At 41.2% G+C, this 19,011-nt stretch overlaps 1 protein-coding gene across 1 annotated transcript in view; it reads left to right on the forward strand.

Annotated features, from left to right (window-relative positions):
* The window catches only part of INO80D (INO80 complex subunit D), a 45,677-nt gene extending 31,348 nt beyond the window's left edge, over positions 1-14,329 (forward strand). The window contains exons 11-13 of the mRNA XM_036386618.1: positions 95-252; positions 1,208-2,400; positions 8,367-14,329. Of these exons, the coding sequence (XP_036242511.1) occupies positions 95-252; positions 1,208-2,376 (1,327 nt within the window). The 3' untranslated portion in view covers positions 2,377-2,400; positions 8,367-14,329. The remainder of the gene's footprint in view (positions 1-94; positions 253-1,207; positions 2,401-8,366) is intronic.
* Positions 14,330-19,011: the final 4,682 nt, after the last annotated feature.

The raw sequence follows: 19,011 nt of genomic DNA on the forward strand, positions 1-19,011 counted from the left end.
GGGGAAGCATCCATTGTAGATGGATGTGCACTGATAGTTGTCCTTTGGAGCAAGCAGAGTTGAACACCAGGGACTAATGTTCCTTTCTGTTCAGGAGTCCCTCCACTCCAGAGCTCAGTGCCGATGAGCTGCCTGATGATATCGCCAATGAAATCACAGACATTCCACATGACTTGGAATTGAATCAGGAGGACTTCTCTGATGTCCTGCCACGGCTGCCTGATGACTTGCAAGATTTTGATTTCTTTGAAGGTACCATTCTATTTTATGCTAGCATGAACACAGTCAGTGAACTGAAGAAGTGAGTGTTTCTAAACTGCATTTTGAGGAGTTGCTTGCTTTCCTACAGAGGTAATAAATTCTAGAGAAGGAAGTGTGCGTTTGCTCTATTGTTTGGGAGCTCTGAAGTAAAGCAGACTTTAAGAAGGCTGTGTGCATAGTTCTTTGCTTGCTCATGTAATTACTGCTCTGAGAATCATAATTGGTTTAGTATTTTAATAATTCATTTTATATTTTTACTGCCTGTCAGTGTTACAGTTTAATCAGGAGTGTTCTCAGTAATGGCATCTTTCTGCCATCGAGTGGGGCTGGAATCACAGTCAATGTTGGCCTTTGATAAAAAGAGAAGAGAGTGAGAATAAAATCTTTAAATACATTTTTGAAACTAGCTTTTGATCAGAAATGTGCTTGAATTTCTGCATTCTAAAGCTCAGTACCTATAACTTATAACAAAGAAATTAGAACAGCCTGGAGTTGGGTATGTGATTTCTTTGGTCATTTTCTGATATGTGATATCAGACTGTGTTTGAATTGAAATTAACCTGAATTATACTGTCTCTGTAAATTTTAGGCCCAGGCTGTAATGTGGTAAGTAGAAAGAAGACCATGTGTTATTGCAGCATTGAAGATCTTACTTCAGCATTTTTACTTTTAAGTCTAGGAAGTTTAAGAGGCATCTCCTACTATAGTATGTGGAAGAGAAGGGGAAGAGGGAGATTTCCATTGAAGAGGAAGGTGTAATTTCATGGTTTTCTTACCTTGCTTGTCTAGTGAACACCGATGAGTGATACTTTCTCTGTACCATGCTGGAAGGTTGTCATACAATGCAACTCTGTACTGAACTGTCTGTACATCTTCATCCTTTGAGTGCCAGGGCCAGGCTCACCAGAGAGCAGTGCACTAATTGGTGGTGTCCCTGTTTCTGCAGGTAAAAATGGAGATCTTCTTCCAACCACAGAAGAGGCTGAAGAACTGGAACGGGCCCTGCAGGCTGTAACTTCTCTTGAGTGCCTGAGTACCATTGGAGTACTTACACAGACAGATGGCGTGCCAGTTCAGGAGCTGTCAGATAGAGCGATAGGGGTGTTCTCTACAGGTGCTGGAGCTCCAGGAATGCAGTCCTTGAGTCGAGAGGTTAACACGGATCTGGGGGAGCTGTTGAATGGGCGTATAGTACACGATAATTTCTCCGCTCTGGAGCTGGATGAGAACTTGCTCCGTTCTGCTACCTTGTCCAACCCACCTACGCCCCTGGCAGGGCAGATCCAGGGGCAGTTCTCAGCCCCAGCCAACGTTGGCCTTACTTCTGCCACTCTGATAAGCCAGAGTGGCCTTGGGGAGAGAGCCTTCCCGGGACAGTTTCATGGACTTCATGATGGCAGCCATGCCTCCCAGAGGCCCCACCCTGCCCAGCTGCTGAGCAAGGCAGATGACCTGATCACCTCACGACAGCAATACAGCAGTGACCATTCACACTCCTCACCCCATGGAAGCCATTATGATAGTGAGCATGTGCCGTCTCCCTACAGTGACCATATCACATCCCCTCACACCACATCCTTTTCTGGTGATAACTTGGCAGCTACCTTCTCAGCAGAGATGCCCATGATGGCACAGCACTTGCTCCCAACGCAGCTGGACGTGCCACTTAGCGGGGTGGTCAACCCCAGAACTCACTGGGGAAATCTTCCTGTCAATCTTGGGGACCCCTCTCCGTTTAGCAACCTTCTTGGTGCAGATGGACACCTCCTGTCCACCTCCCTGTCCACACCACCTACCACCTCGCACTCAGAGACCACACAGCCTGCCTTCGCCACTGTGACCCCCAACAGCTCCAGTGTGCTTCCGGGGTTACCGCAGACCAGTTTCAGTGGCATGGGTCCTGCCTCCGCTGAACTCATGGGCTCCACCTCCCCCAAACAACAGCTCCCTCAGTTCAGCGCAGCCTTTGGGCACCAGCTGAGCTCCCACAGTGGCATTCCCAAGGACCTGCAGCCCAGCCACAGCTCCATAGCTCCTCCCACGGGCTTCGCAGTGACCGGTGCCACCGCTACCAGTACCAATAACGCATCCGCGCCCTTCACCACCTCCAACTGAGCTTGTCTGCCTGGCTCCCTGCAGGTAGATGGGGGACCTGTGTTTTCTATCTTTCCTTTTTTCCTTTCTCTTTATTTTGTCTCTCTTCTCTTCCCTTTTTTTTAAGAGGGGGTTGAGAAGAAAACCCCTGCTTCAGTACTGACCAGGGTTAGCCCTCTGTGAACCTTGCTGTAGCATTCACATGTGCTCGTTAGGCACCGGTGCTCATTTATTGCAGGCAGGTTCACTGTTCCCCAATAATTCCTTAAGGATACAGCACAGTTACTGGATGTAAATGATCTTAGCAGTAAGACCTAGAAATGGGAAGATACCTCAGATCACTGATGCATGTTACTGATCCCTAGGGTTCGGATCAGTGCTTGCCATCCCATTAGCATCTGGTAGAAGGTTTTCCAGTGGGCAGGAATCTCTTGATTTTTTTTTTTTTTTAATTTACTCTTTTTCCAAAGGTAGAATTTGGCATAGAAAACTTGGCTGCACACATTGATTTGAGAGTGGTGCACTGAAGTCCTAAATCAAGATCACAATTCAAGGATGAGTTTGGCAGTTTCTTGAAATAGTCTCTTGACCTCCTCTGTGTGTGTGTGTGTGTTTGGGGTGCAGGGAGCAGCAATTCCTTTTCTTCTTTTGGTGAAGAAGTAGTTGTCCCCTTCCAGAACTGGTCACTGTTTTTACTGCATGCTGATTTTTGGGTTTTTTTATTATCACGATTTGTAATTCATTGAGTAACAAAGAGATCAGTTGACTGGTTGCCCATAAATTTGAAGGCTGTTACGAAGTTAGCCCAAAAAAACAAAAAGAAACAGAAGGATTGAAATATAGATCATGGATTAGAGAAGATTCCTGTGAGAAACTTCCTTCCTTGCTGAATTACTGTGGCCTTGTAGCATTGATGATTTGCCTTTTCAAGTGTGTCTTTGTCCAGAACTCTCTGCCTGACAGGCTGACGGGAATTTCCCAGCTGGAACAGGAAGAATTAGGTTGGTTTTCTGCCCATCCACACAAGTCTAGGTCAGACCCATTGTAAGTTTCAAATGGATGCATTTCTCACAATATGTCTAACTAGTGAGACTTTCTTGGACAGTTTTTAATCCCCTGAGAGCCATATAGTTTTTCCAACACTTGTAGGGTTTGATGCTCTGTTTGGGAAGCTAAATGTAGGTAAGGAACTAGCAGGTACCTATCAGCAGTAATGGCAAACCAAAAGAGAAATCACTAATGCAAAATAGGTGACAATTCCTTCTGTCTGCAGGATGGTTTTGTTTGTTCTGATCACCTGCTAATGACAGTATTTACTCTTTGGTAGTAATTGCAATTCCTAAAGAAAAGAGTCAGCTAGGTTTTAGATTTCTTAAAATAATAATTTTTTTAAAATTTTGTTCTTTAAACAAGAGGTAATTGCAGCAGAGATTCTGAGCTGTTCACTTGCATCTCCTTATCAAGAAGGAATTTCTTTATGACTCTCGAGGGCTCAAACTTGCTACTGTACCCTGACTTGGACTGTAAAAGTAGATCCTGTTTAATACAAGTCTCTACTCTTCTTGGTTTGTTTCAGAGATGCAGATGAGAGAAAATAGAAAATTCTACATTTCAGTCTTGTACTGTAGATGATGGATTTTATTCTACCTGTGTGAATTCTAGTCTATTTCAGGAAATTAAGAGAACCAAGCACATGTAATAGGAAGGCTTAATACATTTTCTGAGCAAAGGATCACTGAATGGAGTTTAGTTGCTATAGAAATTCATTTTGTTAGCAGTCAGGCACACACCAAAATACCTGACTCAAACCTCTCCTTCCATCTTCTAAGGAACAGAGTTTAAATGGGATAGGTCTTGTGTCTTCTTACTATTGTAGCAATCATATTATCCCTCTTTTCTTGAATGATCTGTCCTCTTTAAATATAAAAGAGTATGGATGATGCATATGTCTTTTTCTGAAATTGCAGGTGTATGTGGGTGGAAGAAACAAAAATTATTTTCATGCTTCTGTTGTTATGAAGTCATTATTTCATACTTGGTAAAATAGATCTTAATAATATAAGCCGAATATTTTAAGTGGTGATTTAAATATGTTTGTAACACTTAAATGTTTTTAAACCACATAAAAAGTTTAATTGAAGCCTATGAAATCCTGCTTGTGATTGTCCTGCTGATTGAGGAATGCCCAGTGATATTGTGAATGAGGCAAATCTGACAAGGCTTTTATTTATTTTTATATTATGTTATCCATACTTTGTTGAGGAGACAACTGTTTGATTTGCAGATGATTTTTGTTGTGTTAATATACCTTCTTCAATGTGCTGGGAAGTCTGACTGAAAAAAAGTGGAGAACTAGTATACCAAATGGTTAATTTCTTCATCTGCTTGTGTATTCATGTAATTTTAGAGGGTGTTAATTTCTATGTATTGGTTTCAGGACTTTGGTCTTGAAATGGTTCTTGTGCCCATCAAACTTCTAATGAAGCTGCAGCTAGTGCAGAGTATATTTGCCCCACACCACATTTCTCTTTCTTAGCAAATGCTTGGGGGAAGAGAAGATAATAGGAGCTGAGAGCCAAGTTCTACTTGGTTGTGTTGGTTTAAATTACAGAGGAGCTTTCCAGTCTAAGGTCACGGTGAGTTTGTAGTGGTCTAACTCAGAACTGAACCCAGCTCCTCATCTGTGCATTGATTTAGACAGGGAATTTCAGAAGCTGTCAGAGCAATGGAGGTCCATGATTACCGTTTGAAATCAATGGCCTTTATGTGCCTGAGTTTCTTTAAAGTAGCTTGGGACATCAAGTCTTTTCCCCACTTAGATTTCAAACTTTGTGTATTGCTTGACAACTCTTGCCTCAAAACTGACTGCGTTACATTTTTCCATGAGCAAACTAAGTTTGCAATAAAACTGCACTTTCAAAAATAAACTTCAATTTGTATACAATTGAAATAGGAATCTTCCTGTCCTGTCTGCCACAGTGTTCTGAAACAGGCTACCACTCTTGCCTTTTCCTGGTTCACCTCTCATTTTTTCACTACCACCAAATCCATGGTTACATGGCTGCCAAGCAGTTACGGGTCTTGATCTTAGCTTTACAAGGTGGATCATTCCAGGTGGGTTTCTACACCCACACAGCATGCTGACTTCAGTGCATCAGTGTCTTACTGTTGGATGCAAGAGATCTAATTGAGAGGTATGTGTAGTCAGAGATATTTCACACCTCTTCCTCTGGGAAATCCTGCTGGCCTGGTTAAGGTGGTCCTCGAGGCTGTTATTTATGTGGTTCCCAAGTAGATTCCATGCTCCCTCACAAATGTTTTTGAGTATCAGCTCTTATAGCAATTAGCATTCTTGTCACCCCTTCACCAAAGAGCCGGTGTAGCAATTTCAGATGCTCAATACCTGTTGTGCCCTTTATGTGTTGACAAATGGAATAAGGCTAGTTGAACCGAAAAGTTAATTCCTTCACATAAGATTGGAGTTTTAAAGAATGAAAAAATTAGACGTAATTTACATAATTTTGGCAATAATAGCACCTCAATTAGTCTCTGTACTAAAGTATTTAACACAAGATGAATTTTGACAATGTACAGAGGCTTATCAGGAATAGCTTCATGCTCTCCTGGTGCATAAGGCATTCTCTAAGACATGCTTTGACGTTTCCTTTCACCCAGGAAGACCTTACACCAGCTTTGAGGGGAACCGTATGCACTTAGATACCTCAAAGTTGATTTGTTCTTTGGCTTCATAATTATGATACAAGAACTCTGTCTCCTCCTGCCTTCCAATTCCTCTGGGTTCTTGCTTAGATCCCTTCTCATTAGTAGCATGCTTCTATGTATGGCTGAGCATAAAGGCACTAAATTGATAATGCTGGGAGGTAGCACAGTTGCAGGTCTGCCTCAGGCACTGTGGGGAAAATGGCAACAGCTAGATTTCCAACTGAAAATGGGGATTTGCAGTTCTGGTTTGGAAAGCACTGAAAGCCCTGAGAAGCTTAGTGCCTGCTAGGCAAAAATCAGAGAAAAGAAATTGTCAAAGAGGAATTGTACCTAATAGCAGGGAGAAGCCAAGGGAAGTGGCCTTTTATTTATGTTTTTTTTTAATAAAAGGAAGATGAGTATTGAAAAATTAGGATATTCTGCTGTGAGCTGTCACTGGCTTTAGGGGCATGGCCAAGGAAAGAGACCTAGGACTGAACCTGCAAACCAGTAGCCAAATTCAGTTTGAAGCTTTGTCTTGCTGTAACCACGTCTAAATGCACTCTGGGTTTGAATCTGCTTGCCAAGAGAGTCCTGCAAAGGTGTACAGTAGACAGTGGGCAGTTTTCTTCCCTGAGAAGCTGGCCCTGGTGGCTACCTATGCTGCTTCTGAGCTCCAGCTGCTCCCTGAGCTCCTGCAGCCTCCTTGCTGCTGGATATCCCTGTAGGCATTGTCAGGCCTCCACGGGTATTTCTCCCTGTCTTTGTGCTGCAGTGAGCTAAATCCGCTCACGAATTCTCCAGCAGTATGAGCCTTTGGGCAGAGAAGAGGGACTTAACCTTTCAAGACTTGCAGGACAGTGGTAGGAGGTGCTTTCAGCCAATGAACAATAGAAAAGTTACCTGCAGTGACCTTCAGCAGTGAAACATTTGTGTGGCTGTCCAGGCAGCTTCCCTGGTGGAACTGGGGTATTTTTCCTTTTGTATTTCTACATGTGAAGGAGTCTCTGTGCAGACCTCTTGCAAGGTCCAGTAGTGGCAGAAATAGTAACTGAAGGAATAGTTTGGGGCTAGTGTGCTGGCCAGATCTTTAGGTCTTTCTCACCTTCTGACCACAAGGTCTTTCTGATCTTCTGGGTAACGTTTAATGATGGGGATCTGTGGGCTACTTCTTGTACCTTCTTTATTTCCTTCCACTCCACATTCTTCATCATTCTTGCATCTGTTTTCCCATTCTCAGACACTTACTTCCAATGTAAGTTATGCCAGCTGGTAAGTCTTCTGTGGTTCTGAGCAAATCTGACTGTAAGATGAACAGGAGGAGAGATTTCTGCAATTCATAACATATATTTGGATGCTAGAATGACAGTGCAATAGATCAAAGTATTTTTCATATCAGTGAGTAGGGAGATGTTTCACAGCATGCTAATATGTCATGAACTCGATGCTGAGGGTACGACATTGATCATGGGAGTGCATATGCTAGCAGTGAACGTTGAGGCATTTTTAGCAAGATTTTACCTTCTGAGACGTTCCTCTTCATTTGAGATGTGTATCAGTAGAAAGTCACGAATTAAAATTTAAATTACTCTTTCTTAATACACACAAGCCCAAGTAAAAGTAAGGAGGGTTGGTGACAAAAATCTATATTTGTGTTCACTAAACTTCAACTTGGACTTCAGGAGAGGTCTGGTCATAAGAGACCTTAGTTCTGATCAGTTAAAATTTTAGTCTTGTCTTTAAAACTAGACAAAAGCACTGTTGTTGGGAAAAAAAGTTTGGGGGAGGAGAAGGAGTTAGAAAATATGCATCTTAAAACAATTCTCTCACTTGTGTCTTCAGCCTCTTTTTAAAAAAAATCCCAAACGGTATTGACTATTTTCCCTTTGCTATCTGGTACTTATGGTTGTTGAGTTCTTTGCTTTGCCCTGTTTTACTCTGCTCCTTTTGTAGCTACTGTGGAATGAAGTAGTGTAGTGGAAGCATGAAAGGACAAAGTGAGCGTGGCTGTAAGTTGAGAGCAATAGTTGGAAAAGGCTTTCTTTATCTGTCTCCTTGAAGTAAGTGTTGGCACCTTTTCAGTCTACTCTAGGTCGTAGAATTCGGTCTGAAAGTGAATAGGATGAACCTTGGGCTTTTGACCATAAAGTGTACTTGCTGTAGAAAAATGCATTCTTCCTCCTCTTCCTCTCGCTAGTCCCCCAAACACACACACAGTGAGATGTCCAGAGTTACCCATGTGTCGACCACATAGGCATGTTGAACTTGGTCCAGTGATGCTAATGTTTAACCTGCTTTCTCCTTGTCAGCTGGTGCCCACGGAGATGAACTCTGGATAGGTAACGTTCCCAGATATCCTCTGGAAAACTTTAACTTTGGTGCAGATTGCTCTGATGTAGCTAACTGCGATGGCATTGGCTTCTACCTTGGAGTGGACTGATTTACCCTGAAATGACTCTCTAACCTGCATCTTAAACAGTGTAGTTGGTTCTGGTGCAAGTAGATTCATTCTGAAGTGATGGACATTTTGATTCTCATGCAAAATAGCTACATCCTAGAAGGGGTTGAACCAGTTTCTCTGAACAGTGATGACCTTCACTGTACAGTTTTGGGTATGTCTCAGGGATTCCTTGTGGAAATAAGGGCAGTTAACAAAAAAAGAAAAAAAAGAAAAAAAAAAGAAAAAAAAAGAAAAAAAGAAAAAAGTTAATAGTTTTAAAAGTAAATAATAATTTAAGTAGAGCGTCACCTAAGTGAGAGCGCAAGAAGGAGAAATCTCTGTTCAGTTTTATAGTCAACAGTGTCTGGCTTACGGACTCTTTCTCTTCTCGGGGCTCTCATCTCAACTTCAACATACAGAATCTTTTTCATCACGCTCAGCTTTAAACTTTTTATTTAAAGATACCCTTCCCCAATGAGCTTTCAGAATACTTATTGTAGATTTTAAGAGAAATGGTATATTAATTTATGCTATTAACATCACCTCATAAATTATAAGTTTTATACTAAAGCTGTATTGAGTGTAATGAATTATGTTGCATATGTGTTTTTAATAGCTATAAAATTATATACAAGCTTTTTTTGGAAAAACAAACTAGTGAAGCACCTTTTTACACTGGATCTTTGCCGTGTCAAGGTGTACAGCTATTCTTTGCTACCTTGCAGATATCTATATCTATATATAGATATATATATAAATAAAATAAAATGGTATCCTGTATCAACAAGTATAGAACTCTTTTTAACCCTTATATTACTGTTCCTATAACTCTTTTTAAATTTTGAGTGTTACATTCTGCAATAATTTATCCGTGGTTTGTACCTATGATTAGAAATTTAGTTACAGGGTAAATAGATCAAATTTAAAAATCCAACTACTGTAGCTGGGAGTTGTGAACCAAGTTTGTAAGACCTTTTCTTTTTTAAAATGTATTTATTTCCAGTTAGCTCTGTGAGTTGGAATTTGAAAAGTTGGAACATTAGGAATCTACAGTGTCTTATTCAGGAATTTTCCCCTCCTTTCCTCACAAAGGAATTCCCACTGTGACTTATAAATAGAATTAGACTGCTTGTGTGCATGTATGTATTATATATACACACAAAAATATGCATTGGGGGGGGGATGTATGTGTGATACGAATGTGTATATTGTATGTAGGTCATAGTTTTGTAAAGAGAAAAGTAGTCAAGAGGTGATGGAATGTATTGTAGAAATGTGATTATTTAGTAGGGGGTTGTTATGTCCTCACTGTTATATAAATAACTGAAACTCTCTACTATATAATCTTCTGTTATAAGGCTAACTCTGATATCATGTCAATTTTACTGTTTTTCAAATGAGTTGCTTTGAGCCCTGTTTAAAATGCCATGAAAATACCAAGCTCCCAAAGACAGCCTTTAAATAAAACAAATGGGGGAGGAGGAGTGATGGAAGAAAGGAGTTTTCCAGGACAAACTGAATGGGAAGGTTTGCATTCAGTTGGATGGAGAGGCATGAGAATTGTTGTATCTTTGCAAATTAATACCTGAATCTCCTACGGTCTGACTTGGAAAATGTTGTCAACCAGCGTTCTTGTGTTTTCCAATTAGATTGTAAGGGGTGCTGTTTGTGCAGTGGTGTCCTTTCCATAAAAGGATCTTGTCTCCAAAGCAGATTTTTTTTCTCTTCTGAGGATATTTGTGTGTATCACTTTTGCCCCAAAATTTCTGTTGTGGGATTGCAGAAGAAAATATGCATTTGGTCAAGGGAGTTTCATTTAGGCTGTAAAATTCTGAATTTGATTTTGACCACTTACCTTTTTTTCATAATTGGAGAAGAAAGATTTCTTTATGGGAGCTCTCACTTGAAATTGTGAGAAGTCAGAAACGTTCTTCAGATTGGCTTACTCTTCATATTGTTCTATTTAGGCTGGAGAAAGTAGCCTAATTGTTATTTATTCATACAGTATCACTTTTATGATGATCCCAGTGACTTTAAAAACCTTTTTAGAAAAACAGAGCTTCTAGTATTGAATGGAAATTTGAAACTTTTTGCAATTTTTCTTTTATTCCCTTCCATATCACGATGTTGATGCTTCCCCAGGCATCTTTCTCCCTTTCCTTCTCTCCACAATTTGTTTCTAGCACATATGCATAGAGGCAAAAGGGTAGGGAGGTGGAAGTTGTCAGAGGCCTTTTCTTCTGCTTATTTGGTGGTAATGGGAATTAGGAGCATAAATCTTTATGCCTTTATGGAGGAGAATAGACCCATTTTTGTGTACAGAGAGGTATATCTGTATGTGAGATAACAGAAGCATTTTGCTGAATGTGGACTTGGCCTCGTAATGTACAATAAATATGTATGAATGCAATCAATCTAAATCTATATATACATGCATACAGATTGATAGGTGGAATATACCTTGTATCACACACCTGTACATTAGCTGTAACACCAGTGAGTGTGTGAGCTAAAGAGAGGGACTGTCCACATAACATATGTGTAACAGGTAAGCACTTGTGCCAGACAAGTTGTTTTAAATTCTTCTGAGGAGTCTGGATGACTCAGAGACTGATCTGAGCTTGGCCACCATTGGCTTGTGTTACCTCAGCCCTCACAGTGGAGTTTCCTTTCTGTGTCCCTGCTTTTGTTTTATATTTAGTCTTGTTGAGGCCTCTTGCAAAATGCCAACTTCTTCTGCTTCTCTGCTCCATTGCCTCCATTCCAGCTCCTCCTTGTCCCTGCATCTCTGCAGTTTCTCTTGCTAGCAGCAATCAGCTTTAATGGCCCAATCCAGCTCTGCTTATGCATGAGGGAAATTCTCTTGGTGACTGGAGTGGTAGCTGAATTGGGCCCTGAGCATCTTCTTGAAATTATGCAACTTCCCCAGCTTCAATTGTGATTCAGTAGGACTGTGATTGATTTGCAGATGAATACGAACTTTTCATGGAACCTGATGCAGAGCTTCCTAGCATATTAAAAGGTTAACCCAGCCTTATATTTAAATGGTCAAAATGAGAAAACTGCCCCCACCAAATACTACCTTCCAATTTTCAACCCTAGGGAGAAAAAAGAAGTTTGATTTGTATCTCCCATAACACAGGAAGTAAGCAGAAGGCAGCCCTGTGCTCTGCTCTGAGCAATGGGGTCGTCATCGAACATATCAAAAGAAACACAGTTTGTTACACTTTACCATAAACCAGATTTAAAATGGAGTGCAGAGTTGACCATTAACATGCTAGCACTTTGCATCTAGTTGTCTATTCGGTAATATTGCTTATGCAAGTAAATTATGGGCTTAAGTGTTTTATTTTCTGTTTTCTGGCTAAATGGAGCTTCTATATCCTTTTAGCAGAAAGCAGCTGTCAGCAACCTGCTCAGTCACATTGAAGTGCTGTGTATCTTAGGCTTCAGTTTCAGAGGAGAATGCTGCTCCAGTTCTGTCATCGAGCCATACTGGATTCCATGTTTTCAATATGGCTATGACACAATTTTTCTTGGCCACAATTCAGCCATGGAATTTTGTCTTCCTTGCATTTCTGTTAGAAAAAGGTAACTGGTGTACTGTTCCATCTGAGCTTTCATGCAGTCACACATGGCTTCTATGATACATATGTTGGGGCGTGTGTATGGGATGTCTGTGTACTGTGTGTGGACAGTGTGGATTGATACGCACACGCCTGTTATGCTATTTCAGTTTGTGTATGTGGAGAATGTACCTGTTGGTTATCTCCTGATATATACTCATGCATACCTATATTAAATATGTATATAGAGTGTAGATGTCCTGCATATACATGTGTATATGTTACGAAAACTTGGTTGGCATTTTTTTTTCTCAGTTTTTTTTTTTTTTTTTGCAAATTGCTGTCCCTTATTACTTATTCTCACTGAAGCTGCATTATATAGAAGAAATGGAGAAATGTGTTATCAAAGTTTTATTTTAAAAAGGAGACTTTTAATTATCTAAAGCCATTTGTAATTGTCTTTTGAATTTTTACTAGAAGGGTTGTTATTTTAAAAAGGAAAAGGAAAAAAAAGGAAACAAAAAAAACAAAAGCAAGCAGGCAAGCCCTTATTCCCACCCTCGTTTAGGTAAAAGAAATGGAAACACAAGTTTCTAAGTATTTATTTCCTTCAGATGTTTCTGAGGCATACAGTAATTACATTCTGCCCCATCCCCCTTTTGTCCAATTATAATAAATGATTCATGATTTTCTTTTCCCCTCATTACTTTTGTAAATCATTGTTCACCTCCTACATTCAATAGTACTGATATCACTAAGGAGATTTCGTGTCCTTCTGTCCTTTTTAGGAGAAATACCAGTGCATCACTATTGTGTTTCATTTTAACATACTTTGTGGAGGATGGATGTTTTTATTGAAGATGTCTGTAACCCGTCTAACTTATTTAATGTGAGAAGCCTTCATTGGAATCTATCGTCTGTTTGTTTCCAACAAGTTCAAGTTTCTGCAACTGTTTTTTCACCAACATGTTAAATAATTCCCTTCTTACTTTTATGCCTGAGGTTTTAAAATTTGGGTTTGTTTTTTGGGATTTTTTTCCCTCTAATTCCCAAAAATATTTATCTGCAAATGGAGCAAAACAGATGTCAGAAGCTCGACCAATATCCTTTTTGCAGTTCAGGGTAAATATATTTATCCTAGACTTAAGAAAATAAGGTGGCAAATGGACAATCTGAAGTGCTTAGAGGGAATGCTCTCTCTTTTTAAGGCTGTCTCCGAGAAGTTTGTGTTTGGTGTCATTTTAAAGGTAGCTTGATCATGCTTTGATATCAGAAACAGCCTTGTAACAAAGAGCCTCATACAGTTGTTCGGTCACTAGAGTTTAAAATGTAAACAAGTTGCAGTGGGAAAGCAAAGGTGAGGCAGTGTATTTTGAACCAGTGAATTGTAGCTTGCAAATGTACTGATTTTGAAGTAACTGCATGGTAGCAAGGATTAGCAGTCTCTTACACCCCTTCCTTCTTCCCTCTCATATCTGACACATGTGTTCAGCATACCATACATTGGGAAAAATAAGCAACTTCCTCCAGCAAGGCTAATCCACTGAATGACTGCTTAAAGGGAACATACAAACGGGCACTGCCACGTCCCATCTCATGGTATTAGCTGGAAGCCTGGCTAATACGCACAAACAGCCCAGCCCAGCTCGCTTCTGTGCATGTGTCCCTTGGGGACAGTGTGGTGAACAAGGGCTCCTTCCTTCAGGGGCCCTGGCAGCAATGGCAACTCACACCACCTCCAGTGCTGGAGGCTCACGGACAGCATTCCAGGGGCGGGGAGGAAAGCTTGTGTTTGTACTTTCCCTTTAAATAGGAAAGGTTGGCTCACATGTTCCTCATACTTCTCAATGAATGTACTGTATTACCATTTAAAAAAAAAAATCAATTAAATGATAATAGATTGGTCTCCTTTTGTTATCTGGTCCTTGTTTAATTTGTTTAAGGGTTTTTGTATACAAAAGTTTACATTTTTATGTATATTTTTCTTGTGTAAAAACTGATGTAATATGTGTATAAAACACTGTATGTATTATCTGTATATAGTGTGACAAAATGATTTTCTTTCTTTCTTTTGGATGTATTAATAAATCTTGCTGTGAAGTAGCTGTGTTTACTATGATGAAACCCTCTTCTCCAAGCCATTTTGCCAAGTCCAAGATGTATGGATATTGCCCAGGATGAAATCTACTCCATTAAGTGATTTTTTTTCCTTTTAAAACATATCGTAAGTACAGTTATTAAACTGTCCTTTGCTTAGATTGCTGTAGAGTCTGAGTCGGCTCTTGCTTATTCTCTGTTGCTTTCTAATGACATTAGCTAATTAGTTTTGCTAACAACCTGGGGTCTTCAGTCTCAGTCCTGGTTCTAATTATACTGCTTTCTAGCTCTGGATCACTGGTCTGGCAACCAGATCATCTTCATCCTGTTTTCCAGTTTGAGGAAGTATAATTTAAGGGGTATAGAATAGAATTTTCTCATGTATGTTGTTATGTTTTTTGAGATTTAAAAAATATATACTTGCTTCATCAACAAAACCGGTTAAGTTGGAGTTTGGCGTTATTTGGTGATTAGCATGTGGATGAGAAATGATGTTGCTGTGGGGCTCTGCTCAGCTCTCAGGCAGGCTTACCAGGCCAAGGCATGGCTATGACCTACAATGGTCAGACACTGGGAATTGCCACCACATTGTTCGGACACAGCTGCTGTTTGTGCCACCCTCGTGCCAGCAGGGCTGCCTTGGCTGGCACTGCCCTTCCAGTGCCAAGGTTGAGCTCCCAGAGTGGCTTTTCCACAGTAGCTTGAAGGATGTCCTCTCTTTAGGCAGAACTACCCCTTGGACACTTCACAGTAAGTAGATGGCTGCTGCATCTCCCTGTCACCATTTGTTTTGTGAAGTCTTTCTTCTCTGCTTCCTGACATGAGGGTTTGTGCTTCCAGTGGTGTTTGCTTTGCTTGTCTGTCTCCATCTCCAGTGTGTTTGAGGTTGTGACTTGTGGGGGGGCAGCTGTGTCCTTGGTGAGGTCATCTCCCAGGTTCTGTTTTCATTAGCAGTCTCAATGCTGACCTGGTCATTGGAATAACAACCAACAGAGATTGATGAGAGAGAGATTCAGTAATTTGACTTCTCTTTTAATGAACAGTGGCCCAGCTATTCTAAACAGTCTAATTAGGGCAGCATTTCACAGTCCCTGGTTGTCATTCAGGCTGAGGGGTAAGTAGTGTCAGTGAACGGTGTAGTCTTTCATGCCAACATGTGCTGCAAAGGTTTCGTGGCAAAGATGAAACTGCTCTAATACCTCATGTTCCTGGGAGATGGGAGTGCACTGGAAGTGTCGCATCCAGACCTTTGTCAAGACAGAGTCATGACAGAAAAGAACAGATGCTTAAAGCCAACTAAAGGAGAGTACAGCAGTGTAAGTTCAGTGCAATATGGCTTGAGAAAATTACCCCAAAATCTACCCCTTGTCCTTTCTAGGGAATTCTCCAGGTTATGGGCCTGATGCAATTGGACACTCTAGGGGTAAGAGAGATGAGGCAGTTCTGGTCTGTTACTGATGCAATTCTGGCTGTGCATGTGGATATTACAAAGCTGATCCTTCAAAGTGCTCCATCTCAAGTAGCACTCAAGAGGGCAAGAGGAAGAATTGACTCTTATGGAGAAAATACTTGTTTAAAATCTGTTTATAAGAAAACAGCAACAGTAAGTTGCTGTTTGGTGTAAGATTTGAGGCTGTAATGAGGACTGAGAAGGTGGAAGTAAGGAAAATGGGGGCTCTTCCCTGGGGATGACTCCCTGGCAGAAGCAAATGTGTCCACTCTGGTCCTGAGCAGGACATTCCCCAGCGTGATGAGAGACTTGATGAGAGATGGATTGAGACTCCTCTGCTGACTAAGGCAGAGACTGACTGACCTGTGGCTTTTTACCCCACTATTTTCATGAGCAACACAGAAATGCTGCTCTTAGAAAATGATTGCATGACTCTCAGTCTGAAATACAAAAGCAACTGGTCATTGTTCTAGTGCCACATTTCAAAACAAAAATAGGTTTTGTTTGAAGTATCAATTCAGGAAGAATGTGGTACATTTCTCTTTGTATTTTAATAGTCCTCTCAAGCTCCAACAGTAGCTTTTTAATAGCTGGCAATTATTTTCTCAGGAAAGCTCATTTAGCTTGTACTTGAAAAGCAAGTGACATTTTGTTACAAGAGCAAGTGTTGCTCTGGTATTCGGTGAAGCAATTGGAAGGAGAAACCTTTAATAAATTTGGGAGCTGGCTTCCTGCAGAGGTGAAGACAACCTGTCTCCCACCATAGTTACAGGCAATTGTCCCATCTGCAGGAAAGAATGGTGGCCATCTTCCACAGTATCCCCTGGACCCTATACCTCAAGCACAGGGTTGGTACTCTGCAGCTTTCAGGTCTGAACTAGAGATAGAGGATGCTTGCTTTAAGGGGCTAAGAGATCAGTATCATATTTGCTGGCATGAGGTTTGGCCAAGGAATGGCTGCCTTGTTTTATTGTTATTGCTAATTTATAAATTGTGGAAGGTGCCAGTGAAGAGTCTTGGTGCCACTGAACCTAGGGAAAAAATTGAAGTATTGTGCTAGAAATATCCTGAAGGCAAAGTATCTTTGATATTGAGGTGAATTCTCGTATTTCTGTGGGGGAACAGTGGCACAGAAGTTCTGTATCTACATCCAATACCTCCCTTGACAGATGTTGTTAGGACCAAGAGATTCAGGCCTTGTTCACTGCCCACATCTCATTTGTGATGGCAAACATCTCCTCCATGGTGTAGAGGAGAGTCCTGCAATGTAAACTCAGTCTGGCTCTGTTTCTGCTCAGATTGTGCACGAGTTTCAGGTTCCTGCCTGTTCAAAGTGTTTACTTTCATACTGTGCAACTGTGGTGGAAAAACCCCCTTGTAATCAGCCAGCCCAGGGCACTACTGCAAATCTGATTTGTGGGGCCCTACTGTGGTGCCTGCCAGGCAGCTGAGGCTGGCTGGGCAGCTGGTGCAGCCCTAAATGCTGCCCCATTCAGCGGTGCCTCTCACAGCTCCCGTGTGTTCAGCCAGCCCATGTTTCCTGGCAGGGTGTCATGGACTTCAAACACTTCCAGCTTCCCCATTGCAGCTGTGCTGGTTGTGGTGATGGCCCTTTGCAGCAGAAGAGAAAGTGCTCTTGTGACAGGGAAGGGGAGGGTCTTCCCAGCTGCAGACCAATGCCATGAGCCTGTGCTGTGACCCAGGGAGGGCAAAGGCTTGTGTCAGGAGCTGGCATCTGATAGGGCACCCTCCTGTCTGTCTAGTCCTGTGTCAGAGCATCTACAACATAACAGTGTAGAGCTCATGCTAAAAAGAACTTCACAGATTAAAAAAAATCCTGTTTTCTTCTAGGGTTTTAAGTGTGTTAAACCTTTCTTCTCAAGCTGAAGCTTTCTTGCACCAAGACTTTGCATGTGCTGAGAGTGGCAGCACTCAGGAAGGAATGCATTGGGTTCAAACTCCAGCTGAAGGGGTAGCAACAACTCTTCCTCAGCCACCTTGTGCCAGAGGAGCAGCAAGAACAGAGAGGCTGATTTATGTCAGATCTGGGCCAGTACTCTGCCAAGGTTTGATTTCAAGCTGTGAGTCTCAGTTATAATACTGCCACTTTGGCAGAGCTGGCCCACATTTGTGCCAGTGGAATTTGTGCAGAACCAGACCCTGGAATTGTTCACAGAATTTCCCAAAGTGACTGTTGTTGCCATTTCCACATGGGACATGTGGTACATGGTTACAGCTTCCCTCTGTCTCTCCATGGTGGTTCCAATCCCTTTCAGGGTTAGGAGAGCTGCCTGAGTTCCAAGGGCATTAAAAGTTCTTCCAACCAGTTTTGGATAGGTTTAAAGATAACCTTTGTTGGATTTTATTTTCCATTTGCTAGGGGAAAATGTTCTTTGCCATCACCTCATTAGGAAGAACCCAGCTGGATGGCTAGAGAAGTTTAAGGGGTGATTCTTTAAGTGCCCAGAAGATAGGGATGGGTGAAATCCAAGACACGTGGGGTTCTTCTCTGCATGTTCCTATTGCCTGTGGCTGCAGACATTTAAACTTGCTGCCTGAATCAAGAGCATTAGCATCAGCAGAGGATACCTCCTTAAATGTGCATTTTTCTATAATGTGTGCTCTCAGCAATAGGCATACATTTGCTATGGTTGCTTTAGTAAAAGAGCTTTTTTAGTCCAGTTGAGTGTTTAAGTCAGTAAAACCACTTGACTTATTTCTGAGAGCATGTGATTATTGGGTTTTTGTTGGGTTTGGATGGTGGTTTTTTGTTGGTTTTTTTTTTTTTTGGTGTTTTTTTTTTTGTTTTGTTTTGTTTTTTGTTTGTTTTGGTTTTGTTTGTTTGTTTTTTTTTTTTTTTCCCAACTGGTTTAATGCCTTGTTTAATCCTGCAGAATTTAATTTTTCTGTTTACCAATGTTTGCTCAGTGGAGCCAGCCAGTTTCCTCCATTAATAATCTCATTTTTTTTCTGTTCTCCCTTGGGTCCTACTGTTTAATATAGCTTTTAGATTGTTTTTTTCTCCTCCTTTTTTCTCCCAGTGTTTTGCTCATTCTATACAATGTTTCTGTCTTGTCCTCTCCATCTCCTATCCCCTCAGACTGCAACAAAAATTGTTGCTGAAGAGATTCTGGTAAGCAAAATTAGATTCCTAGAACTCAGAATTGTTCCCTGTCAAACCTTATCCTCATCACTCGTCTCTTTTATCTCTACCAGCTCTGCCCAGGTATGAGACCTTACTTGGCAGAGCTATTCCTAATATCCCTAATTATGAAATTAGAATCAGGCAAGGTCTCAGCTGGCCCTTTCATAGGTGATAGGGATGAGGATGTTGACAAACAATCTCAGAAAAATTCAGTAAAGCTTCTGTGATATTTTGCTTGTCCTGGCTAAGCTGGCTG

Source organism: Molothrus ater, chromosome 7, assembly GCF_012460135.2.
Source record: "Molothrus ater isolate BHLD 08-10-18 breed brown headed cowbird chromosome 7, BPBGC_Mater_1.1, whole genome shotgun sequence".
Taxonomy (NCBI): Eukaryota; Metazoa; Chordata; class Aves; order Passeriformes; family Icteridae; genus Molothrus; species Molothrus ater.